The 12,122-nt window shown below is 42.5% G+C and overlaps 2 protein-coding genes across 9 annotated transcripts in view; both read left to right on the top strand.

Annotated features, from left to right (window-relative positions):
- MTRF1 (mitochondrial translation release factor 1) overlaps positions 1 to 1,747 on the top strand; it is a 36,414-nt gene extending 34,667 nt beyond the window's left edge. For all 8 annotated transcript variants that reach the window (XM_045287188.1, XM_045287184.1, XM_045287187.1 and 5 more), the window contains one exon: positions 880 to 1,747. In XM_045287188.1, coding sequence (XP_045143123.1) covers positions 880 to 993 — 114 coding nt within the window. In that variant the 3' untranslated portion in view covers positions 994 to 1,747. The remainder of the gene's footprint in view (positions 1 to 879) is intronic.
- Positions 1,748 to 7,123: 5,376 nt separating this feature from the next.
- LOC101659126 (kelch repeat and BTB domain-containing protein 7) lies at positions 7,124 to 11,659 on the top strand. Its single transcript, XM_004707914.2, has one exon. It carries the CDS (start codon positions 7,348 to 7,350, stop codon positions 9,385 to 9,387), a length of 2,040 nt encoding a protein of 679 aa, XP_004707971.1. The 5' UTR covers positions 7,124 to 7,347; the 3' UTR covers positions 9,388 to 11,659.
- The last annotated feature ends 463 nt before the right edge of the window (positions 11,660 to 12,122 follow it).

Raw genomic sequence — 12,122 nt, 5'->3', positions numbered from 1 at the left:
GTGAATGTGTAAGCATCTCAGCGCTGGCAGAGATCTCCACACGGCTGCTCCAGCTCCCAGGTCTGCATCGGGTAGGTCCATGTGGCTTCTCCTCAAGGATGTCTTGCAGGAAGTGAGCCTTGCAAGCTGACGCAGGGAACTGGCTAAGGCCGCTGCACCCTGGTTCAACCATCACAAAGCAAGAGACCCAAGAACTAGAAAGGCGAGGCTCACTGAGCCATTTATCCCTCCACCCTTCAATTAACCCCACATGTGTTTATCAGCCAGGTTGGCACAATAAACTATCTCAACTTACTATTGTTTAAATGTTCATGATCCTGACCCAAGGTGACAATTGAGTTTTGGAGGGGTGGCTATCCAAATGAATTCAGAGTTACTGGAAAAATTCAAATCCTAGAAGACTGATGTCAAAATAAAATGCAAGTCCTACTTCACTTTAAACCATTTACGAAGGAAGAATTCCCGTTGCTCTTTTGAACTCCCTGCTTTATGTAAAGAACCACTACAGACTGAAACTTTTTGATGTTAGCAATTGTGATCGCTAGATTCTAGAACCACATTAATAATTCGTTGTTGCCCTTAAAAAATGAAGGCACCCTGGTGTCACATGGTTAAGCGTGTAGTTGTTAACCAAATGGAAGGGAGTTTAAATCCACCATGGATTTGATCCATGGGAGACAAGACCTGGCCACCTGCTCCTGTAGCAATTGTAGCATAGGAAACCTTCTGGGGCTGTTCTGCCCCGTGCTAATGGGTGGCTGTGAGTTGGAATTGACTTGATAACACACAACAACGAGAAGGAAATACAGTTAATGAGTTGTGCTTTCTTTTGCATTGATTTCTAGTAATCAGATTTCCGTAATTGCTCTCTTTTACCAGGAATTTTTATGTGGTGAGAAGGCCCTGGACCAGCTAATTCAAAGACTCCTTCAATCAGCTGACGAAGAAGCCATGGCTGAACTTTTGGATGAAAACCTTAGATCAGCAAAATAAATGCTCATTTATTATTTATTAATGGGATGCAATTATGCCCAGAAGACGGAAAGTATTTATAGATTTTTATAAAGTTCAGTCTAAAGTGCACAGAACTTACAAATAATTTTTTAATGAACCAAGTCACATTTCTTGTTTTAGGGTTTATTTTAGGATTACTTGTAAGCATGGTCCAAGTCTTCAAGTAGAAAACAAGGGTACATTATTGAAAAAAGAAATAATTCACTATTGAGAATGGATGATGGGTGTTAGGAGCGATCACTTGATCTCTTTATATTTGTCATCTGTAAATTCATCTGAAGTCCCTGGTACAAATGATTCATGTTCTTTGCTGCTAAATGAAAGGTGGGGTGTTTGAGTCTACCCCTAGTCACCCCAGAAGAAAGGCCTGCCATTCAACTTCTTAAAACTCAGCCTCTGAACACCCTCTGGAGCATAGTTCTACTCGGACCACACAGCTGGAGTCAGCTCCCCAGCAGCTGGGGTTTATCAATATGTATAAATCAAGTTCAATTCTGTTTCTTCGTTACTTCACGACAATGTACATTTTAGTGATGAAAGAGGTATAAATGTCATTATAAGCCCCTGAAAGATCAAGCAAAGACTTTAAGTTCTACTTTTAAATAGCACAAGCATACATATGTATTGCAATTCCTTTTAGTCTCTCAGGAACAGGGATTATCCCAAGAAACATTGTGAAATTCTTTGAAAGCTGAGTGCGAATTATATAAAGAATAAACCACAAAACAATAAAGTAGTCTCTGTGACTTGTTTCTTACTGCTCTTTGGGTTAATGAGAGCCCACAGATGGCCTAATATGAGTAATTTTCTGTAGAACGTTTGATGGAATTTTAAATTACAGTCTTTACCTGAAGGAAGCCCCACTGCGTGAAGGAGGCAAACACAGAAATCACGATTAATAGTACCAAATGGCATGGTGCATTTAGTAGTTATTCTGAGGAAATTCCTTGGGTCAAAAGAGGAGTATGCCAGGACTGATTAGATGAAACAGCTGAAATGGAACTATTTGACGTAAACCTGAGAGAAATCTTTCCCCAACTTTTTGTTGTGAAACTTTTCAAGCACACCAAAATTTTCTCTTATAAAGCATCTTATATTTAGCAACTATTGTTGATAAAACACCAACTATTGTTAACATTTTACTACATATTTGCTGTGTATATACACACGTGCTTGTTTAGTGTCTCAGTGTTAAATTTTATGTGGACTACATTGATAATGCAGAATTCTTTGCACCACCCCCCTCCTTTGTGTTCAGGAAACCTGTTCCCTACAAAAACCACCTTTCCCTAGGCGGACACTGCCCTAAACTCCGGACCCTGTAGGACTGAGTAGAGCTGTTCCATGGGGTTTCCCAGTCTGCAAGTCTGTGGAAGCGATGGTCATCTCTCTCTCCCAAATTCGCAGCCCTTTACCACTGCCCCACCAGAGCGCCTGCCTTTCTCCACGTGACTCACGTCAGACTTCCAATGCCCCGTGTTCACCTGTGACACAAGACCAGACACAGACCCTTAAATTCCCAACCTTTGCCTCATAATTGACTAGCTGAATTGCTTGCCCCTGTCAATCAATCTGAATAACGTATGTGATAAATTAAACTTTGTTTAGACTTCTCTCCCTAGGCTCTTGAACACACTTTCAGCCTGAACCTTCTTTAAAGACCCCTCCTAGAGAACAGGCTGGTCTCTGCAAAATCCTCCATCAAATTGATGTGTTATGAACTAGAAGATTCATCAGACCTCGGTTATAACTACTATTACATAGTTGATGCTGTATACATTATATAACACCAATACGTGAAGACTGTCAGGGCCGATGCTGGTGCAGCAAAAACAAAGAACAACCATTCTACAGTGACGTGATCTGCACGGGTTGTGTGGATTTTTCACCAGAGAATTAAACAATTTTTTTCTTAAAAAGAAGAAGAAAGCTTTCCTTTGTTTTTCTTCCTACTTTTTCAGAGTTGGCGGCTAATCTAATCCTATTTGAATCAACACTATTACTACTTCCCTAGGGACAGACATTGCCCTAAATAATAATGAGTGTCCCTAGAGAATCTGATTTAATTCAAGAAAACTTTGAATTGAATAGGGAATTGAAGGGTATAAGTTACTGTATTCGGATGCATTTTCTAGAGAAAAAAAAAGTGACACATTATATATATATGAAAGAACTTTATATCAAGGAAGTGGCCCAGCCCAGTTCAGCTTAAGTCCATGGGGCAGATGGTCCCACCAGACACACAGCTACCAGCTGCTGAAGCACAAAAGTGAAGCAGGAAGCTAGGAAATCATAGGTTGATAGGGGCTTAGTTGTGTGGATCAACTGGAACATGGCAGGGCGCTGACAGCTCCCAAAGTCAGCAGGCCACATGGGCTGCTCTGGCTCTAGAAATCAAGATGCAGGATCTAATGAAGCAGGAAGAAAAGGGACAAGAGAGAGCAATTCTCCACGGACTCTTACAGAAAGTAAACACCTCCAAAGAGCCACCATTGGGCTGTGTCCTGATTGAGGACTCCACCCATCCCTCCCGGTAGGTGTAGCGCATTGCACAAAAGCTAACCATCACAGTTACAAACACAGAAACTGTGATGGTGGTTTTCAGGCATTTTACATAAGAGGCACATTAGTCCCAGGAAATATGAATATTAAACAGTATGAAACAGGCACCAAGTATGAAATCACATGGCACTTAAAATTCATTTTTTTCTTCTTAAAAGGAAATATGTAAACACTTAAATATTTTAAAGCTTTAAAAACTTAAACCCCAAACATGATTTCTACAAAAAAGAATTAAGTAAGAAAAAATTGTAAGAGAAATCAAGAGCTAGAGGCATTTGTTTCTCATCATTTAATTCATTTACTGGTCGTGCTAATATCCTACATCAAGGATGAGAAGAATCCTTGGTATAATATCCTATACCAAGGATGGGAAGAAACCTGACAAACGAAAAGTGCTCAGTAAAACTTAGAAGATGCCTGAACATGTCTCCACAACCCTGAGACCAGAAGAAGCAGATGTTGCCTGACTGCCATTACCAAGTGCTCTGAACAAGATCACCTTGGAAGGTTCCGGGTAGAGTGGGAGAAAAATGTGGGCGGAATCTCAACATCACAAAAGAGATCAGGCTTACTGATTGGATAGAGACTGTAGGATCCCAGAGGGTATGGCCCTTAGTCACCTCGCAGGTCTCTAACTGAACTCACCTCCCTGTTAGAAAAATCAACCAGTTAAAATCAAAAGGGCAGCAGGTACAAGAGTACAGAGCTCGGGTTAGCAGAGAAAGGGGAACGGAAACAGAAAATAGGGATGCATTGGGCCAAGCAATGGTGCCCTGCGGCAAGGGTAAACGGAACCAGCATGTGTGTTAGTCTTTGAATGTAAAACAATGATCTGCAAGCCTTCACCTAATTCACAGTAGAAAAAGTTTAAAAAAAAGAATAAAGAATTACCATGGCTGAACATTGTGATGAGAGAACCTATACAAGAATCTAGATGGACGGGGTGACCATGCAGAACAGAATTACGGAATCCGGATTTTCTGGTGTCAACTGGGCTGGATGAAGTCCCCACATTATTGCCCTGAGATATTAAATCTTAAGCTAAAAATAACCCCTTTCTGTAAACCAAATAGATTAGCTTACTAAGTAAAAAATGTTTGCCTTGAGTATTATTCTCTTTTTAAAGAACTATATTGAGTCAAATTAACAACAGTAACTCTTAAGGTCAAATAATAACCTATGGGGCATTGAGTTTATTGTTAATGGGGGAGGAAAAGGAAAATGAGAATGGTTGGAAAACTTAAAGACTAAATGTAACTGAATTAGACATGTAGACATTGTTGAATTGGGGTATGTTTTGCTGTGTATATTTTCAACAAGAAAATGAGAAAAGGGGGAAGTGCTTTTTTAGTCAATGTGAAGTACCCCTTCTCCCACTGCAAGTGGCATTAACTATGGAGGCCTGGGCCCGTTCATCTTCCACCATCTGTGGCTTTTCCTAAAGCATGTAGTTTACTTGAAGAAAAAAAAAGAAGTCAAAACAATTAAATGGGGAACTATCAACTTCCAAATATCTACTAAGGTTTTTCATAGATTACAATGAGCATCCCATACCTGTGTTTTATTAATTACTCAAAGACATTCAACTGTGTCGATCATAACAAGCTATGGATAACATTGCAAAGAAAAATAATTGCAGAGCACTTAATTATGCTCATACAGAACCTGTCTGGCATGGCTCTACTCTTTGTAATTCCCAACAACTGGGTGGGACCGTGCAGGCTGGGTGTATTTCCTCTTTATGGGTCTGGGTAAAGAAGATGTTGGTAGGATTATATGATTCAGTTGTGAGCGATCAATTGGTGTAAAAAGGTATGTGAAGGCAGTTTCAGACCTCCTCAGACTTCACGGAGACTCAGACTCAACATCTGCACCAGGCCAATTCATATGAAGCAAGGGTCAGACATGTCTCCACACTCCAACCTTCTTAGCCATTCTGACACCAGCCATTCCCCTACATCTGACACAGGCCCTCTCGACATCTCTACTGGATTGGATAATTCATTGCAATGACCACACAGAACTCACAGACTATTCATGATTATGGGGCCTAATACAATTGTATTCAAGCTTAAATTCTGAACACCCCAGTTTGCAAACGATTGTGGATGGCAGTGACAGCCCAAAATCCAGGTACAGGGTCCCCAAGTAGATTAATCCTCCACTTAATTCTTCCCGAGCAGTTAACCTAGGGTTAGATAACCTTACCCTCAGGCAGAATGCCTTGGAAACTAGATTACCTCCGCAGCACTCCAGCTAGCCCAGGAGGGGCAAGTCTCTCTCTTAGGGGCTTTCCTGGGTGTGTCCTTGATGGAGGTTGCCATCATGGGGATAGGTCAGGGGACCCCATAGTCATGAGTCTTGCCCTATCAGTCTTGCCCTGGCCACCTTGGTTGAAAGGCCCTGGGCCAATCTTGTAATCCTTTCATCTAATATAATGTATGAGTCGCAATGGTTCTGTTCCTGCTACTGTTCCTCCCACCTGTAATTGTGATGTATCCATATGCCACCAATCATGAATTTGTGACAGTTCCCTTTGTTACATATCCTATTTATCTAGCTTCCCAGTTATGAATCCTTGGATGCTTTTTTGACCTTGTGCTAACAACGACCTACCTCATCCACATGATTTATCTGTGTCTTTGTGTTGTCTTTGTCCCTATTAAAACTAAGTATGCTCCTTAAAATATATTTAAGATGAGGTCTCTTTTGTACCATAAAACACAGTATAGGATCAGAAGTGGTCTAGACACAGATCTTGGTCAGGGTAGCCTCTTCTCACCAGGCCCACAGGCAAGCCTCCTTCTGGTCTTCAAACTCTCAACCTGGCAGCTGCTTGGCTTTGGCACTGTTCAAGGCTCGGAACCCAGCAGAGACATACAGAATGTCCAGGGCGGGACATTGTCAGAATTGGTAAAGAAACTTGAAAGGTGGCGCCGTATCTGACTTCAGAATCATAGGAACTGGCCTTGGGATGATGTGAGTTTGATTCTCTTTCCCATGATAAAATCAACATTTTATCTTGTGGAGAGCTAAAGTATTTTCATTAAACGCTTAATGTTAGTCAGGAAGTGAGAGGAGAGTCGGGAAACAATGTAAGCTACCCTCAAACATATAATAGGCACTTTATTATTCTACTTATCAAATATCGATTGAAGCGCACAGTGCAAATTGTTTCATTCACTCATACAACTAACCATATCAACATCATGGTTGTCTTCATTTTACGAAGAGGAAATACAGCGAAGTCCTAAACTAAGCACAGGGTTTCCAATCTGATCCGCAAAACGAATGTCCCGACCCATAAAATCGTGGGAACTTACCGCTAATTCTGACCAGAAAACCAGTGTACAGCCTAGAAACATCGCGATATTGCTCAAACTACTACTCCCAACATGCAAAGCGGCTCCTCTCCGTCCGGTTCTTCCCTAGGGTCTGAATGACCCCAGCATGCCTCGGGGCGCGAGAAGCACCCTGGGAGTGGTAGTTCTCCTGGGCGCCTGCTGGTGTTGCCAGCGCGGCAGTGCGGCTCCGCGGCTCTCGCCAGCCGGTCGCGTACGGCGTGCTGAGGCCGCGAAAGGGCGCGGAAGTGGAAGCGGGTGAGTCTGGAACCGCCTAAGCGATAAAGAGCGGCGACTCGGCGGTGTGGGGCTCACTGAACTGAGTGTGGCCGTGCCGCAGTCTCTTTAAGGGCCCGGCGAATAGCGTCGGCGAGGAGCCCGAGCCGGCGGCTGCAGTCGTTGTCGCCCTCTGCGCGCCGCCATCTCCACCATGCAGGCCCGGGAGGAAGCCCCGCGCTCTCGTCGCCTCGCCAGCCCCCGCGGCGGGAGACGGCCCAAGAGGATTTCCAAGCCCTCGGTTTCGGCTTTTTTTACGGGCCCAGAGGAACTTAAGGACTCGGCCCATTCGGCAGCTTTGCTGGCGCAACTCAAGTCCTTCTACGACGCGCGGCTGCTCTGCGACGTGACCATCGAGGTGGTGACACCCGGTAGCGGGCCTGGCACGGGTCGCCTTTTCGCCTGCAACCGCAACATCTTGGCGGCTGCGTGCCCCTACTTCAAGAGCATGTTCACGGGCGGGATGTACGAGAGCCAGCAGGCCAGCGTGACGATGCACGATGTGGACGCGGAGTCCTTCGAGGTGCTGGTTGACTACTGCTACACCGGCCGTGTGTCCTTGAGCGAAGCCAACGTGCAGCGCCTCTATGCTGCCTCTGACATGCTGCAGCTGGAGTACGTGCGGGAAGCCTGCGCCTCCTTCCTAGCCCGGCGCCTGGACCTGACCAACTGCACCGCCATCCTCAAGTTTGCAGACGCCTTCGACCATCACAAGCTTCGGTCGCAGGCCCAGTCGTTCATCGCGCACAACTTCAAGCAGCTCAGTAGAATGGGTTCAAATCGGGAAGAGACACTGGCAGATCTGACCCTGGCGCAGCTGCTGGCTGTGGTGCGCCTGGACAGTCTGGACGTAGATAGTGAACGGACTGTGTGTCAGGTGGGCTTGCAGTGGCTGGAAGCTGCACCCAAAGAGCGGGGTCCCAGTGCAGCAGAAGTCTTCAAGTGCGTCCGCTGGACACACTTCACTGACAAGGATCGAGACTACCTGGAAGGGCTGCTGACCAAGCCCCTTGTGAAGAAGCACTGCCTGGACGTTATTGAGGGGGCCCTGCAGATGCGCTATGGTGACATGATGTACAAGACGCTGGTGCCCAAGCCAAACAGCAGCACCAGCTCTGCTGTCTCCTCAGCAGAAGAGCCACCCCAGAGGATGGGGATGTGTGCCAAGGAGATGGTGGTCTTCTTTGGACACCCTAGAGATCCTTTTCTCTGCTATGACCCCTACTCGGGGGACATTTACACCATGCCTTCACCTTTGACCAGCCTGGCTCACACCAAGACCATCACCTCCTCCGCTGTCTGTGTCTCTCCTGACCATGACATCTATCTAGCTGCCCAGCCCAGGAAAGACCTCTGGGTATACAAACCAGCCCAGAATAGCTGGCAGCAACTGGCAGACCGCTTGCTGTGTCGGGAGGGCATGGATGTGGCTTATCTCAATGGCTACATTTACATTTTGGGTGGGCGAGACCCTGTTACTGGTGTGAAATTGAAGGAAGTGGAATGCTACAGCGTTCAGAGGAACCAGTGGGCGCTGGTGGCTCCTGTACCCCATTCCTTCTATTCCTTTGAATTAATAGTGGTTCAGAACTACCTTTATGCTGTCAATAGTAAACGCATGCTCTGCTATGATCCCAGTCACAACATGTGGCTGAACTGTGCATCTCTTAAACGCAGTGATTTCCAGGAAGCGTGTGTCTTCAATGATGAGATTTACTGTATTTGTGATATCCCCGTCATGAAGGTCTACAACCCAGCCAGGGGAGAATGGAGGCGGATTAGTAATATTCCCTTGGACTCAGAAACCCACAACTACCAGATTGTTAATCATGGTCAAAAGCTGCTGCTTATCACCTCGACCACCCCCCAGTGGAAAAAGAACAGGGTGACTGTGTATGAGTACGACACCAGGGAAGACCAGTGGGTTAACATAGGGACCATGTTGGGCCTCTTGCAGTTCGACTCTGGCTTTATTTGCCTCTGTGCTCGAGTATATCCTTCCTGCCTTGAACCTGGTCAGAGTTTCATCACTGAGGAAGATGATGCAAGGAGTGAGTCGAGTACTGAATGGGACCTAGATGGCTTTAGTGAACTGGACTCGGAGTCAGGAAGTTCAAGTTCATTTTCTGATGATGAAGTCTGGGTGCAGGTAGCACCGCAGCGGAATGCGCAGGATCAGCAGGGTTCATTGTAAATACTTAGAAACACAAAGGTGGCTCTGTGGTTAAGGAATGTATCTATAAAATATCTTCCTAAAGCGTTGAGTAAAACCTCAGATGATTGGGTTTAGAAATAGTGATGCTGAAATACTAATTTCAACTTACAAAATGTAAGCAGTTTGTGAAATCAGCCTATTTAATAATTTACTATTCTAAAAGTCCAAAATTAAAATAATAAAGTTTGGGAAGTAATTAATTGTATTATCAACTAAAACGGTTGGTGTTTTTTCCACATTGTTCCAGTACCACTGGACTATTTGGGTCAGTATGTTTATATTAAAGTTTCTTAGTTTAGTCTTCTATTAATTTAGTGGTATGAGCAATGTAATTTTTTGTTGAAATTTCAATAACAGAAAACTGATTGGACTGAAGTGCTACGTAAGGTTTTGAAGGTGTATACTTTCCTTCAGAATAACAGTAGGCAGTTTCCATATTCGTAAGCTAATAGGTTTTTTAAAAATGTGCATTTAAGTTAAACATCATTTGTTAAGTTTTAGTTTGGTTCTCTTTCCCTCTGCAAAAAAAGAGTGTATGTTTGCATTAAGATGATTGAATAGTGATTTCATTTTGATAGTGTGCAAATGGCCTTACTCCTTAATGGGAAATAAAAAATGGCTTCACTGTTCTAACAAAAATTTTAGTTTTAATTTGGAATGTAAAATGTGTACTTGCTAAATGAGATTTTCTACCTAAAAATTAAAAAGAAAAAGACATTGATAGGATCACCAGTCATTTAAAAACCTTTCTAAACCCAAACAAAAAAAGAACAATGGAACAAGTTTTATAAGTTCATATTTTTGATCTATACCTAATCGATGTTTTATGGAATCAGAGGAACAATCCTTTTTTTCACTGGACTTGTTGGATAATGTACATTTGTATCAGTTGCCTGGACTTAGACACTTTGCTTTCCTACAATAACTTGGCTGTATAGTTCTTGGTGCTCGTCTTAGAGGACTCTTGAGCAGAAAGTGATTTGTTCTTTACTGTTTTTGTGAGGTAATACGGGGTTTTGACAATATGTATAAGCTAAAAACAGTATTTTATTGAGATAGTAGTTATTGTGTTTCTCAACTATAAACTCAAGTGCCAGCAAAGAACTTTAAAACTTTAAGCTGTGTATAACATTGAAATATTCTGTCAATTTTGTAAGTCCCTGTAAATGTTCTTGATTATCAGCTTTAAGGTATTTTTGTATTAAAAGTTGACAGGTAAAGAACATAAGTGAATGATGGCATTTGGGGCCAACAGTGAAAGTATGTTTCTTCTAAAATATTTCCCTGGGAAATAGTTTAATATTTTATGATGGCATTTGTATCTACTCTGTTTCTGTGTGAATCATGTCCCAGACATTTTTGGTCACAATAATATGAGGGAAAGTCCAGAAATAGAGACTAGCAATGTTACTTGCAGGAAAATGTGTTTACTTTTCGATGGTTAGTACATATAGTTGGCCTGATTCATATATATGATAAGTGGCCAGATGCTTATGATCTATTCATTTTTCTTACTCCCAGTTTAAAGGAGCTTTTTGAATAACATCCCCCTAATTCCTTTTTTCCCACCTGGTGACAGAAGGCTAGGATTTCTTTCAGCCTAGTGGAGTACAGAGGCGTGTGTTGTGGTGTTGGGAATTGGGAGTTTTTTAATGAAACAGAAGGATGACAAAATGAAGCGGAGGGGGGAAAGATCAAAGTTTGCTTAGCTATGTTGATTGGTCATTGTAGCATCTGTAGGACTCCTGTTTAACATTAATTTTAGAGAAATGAGATCTCGTTTGCCCTACTGATAGGCGTCCTTTCAAAGGGGCAAACATGTTGGTGACCTCAAACTAAATTTTGTTCCATTTGATAACAGGAATGTTAGAAGCTCCTAACATAGAAAGCTGTTTTTCAGTAGCATCATTTTTTCTGACCACCTCTTTCTGTTCCAGTAACTTCTTGTTGATAGCTTTTTGTTTTATAAAATTGAAATATCAGACAATGCTTATCTCAACCAGATTATCCATTTGCAGAATTGAAGTATGCACACAATTAATAAAAACGACAAATTCTCCCATTTGTCATTTTCAACCTATCAGTTAAAGTCAAAACTAAATAACAGTAATCTCTTCATTTACAATGAAGCTTTCTTGGGGGAGAATTTTGGTTCCGTGGCATATTTGTGAATTAGGGAGTCGATGTTCACCATTATTTCATAAGTAAGTGTTTTGTCCATGGTTCGTTACAAATAAAATTGGCACTCGAACCCAGGCCTCCTGACTTCTTAATTCAGTGTTTCTTCTGAATGTTTACAACCCCCACTTACTCAGTGAATGATACAACTAGCCATGCTGAGATTCCTAACTGCAAGAAAGTACCCTTTGTCTTGAGTTTTCCAATTAATCACATCTTTTAGCAAATGCTCAATATGACTTAAACATAACTTCTTACAGGATTTTATACCTTTTACACTTATGTGTATATGTTCTGAGAACCCAAATTATTTCAAATACATTAAAAGGATGTGTGACATTTCTGTTTCCTAACGGATAAAAGAGTAATTTAGCAATTAACTGGCTTAAATGTGTAGTGTTGCTTGTGGATGCATAGCTCCAATCTCTTTGTCTTCACATGACTTTGCTTCCTTTGTATACAGATGCTAGCCATTGGATTTAGTGTCTATCCTAAGTCCAGAATTATTTCAAGATCATTTGTTACATCTGCAGAGA

The sequence above is a fragment of the Echinops telfairi genome, unplaced genomic scaffold (genome assembly GCF_000313985.2).
Source record: "Echinops telfairi isolate 266 unplaced genomic scaffold, ASM31398v2 ScPeMD7_11;HRSCAF=52, whole genome shotgun sequence".
Classification (NCBI taxonomy): Eukaryota; Metazoa; Chordata; class Mammalia; order Afrosoricida; family Tenrecidae; genus Echinops; species Echinops telfairi.
The sequence above is the reverse complement of the archived record's forward strand: the minus strand, read 5'-3'. Positions and strand labels throughout refer to the sequence as shown.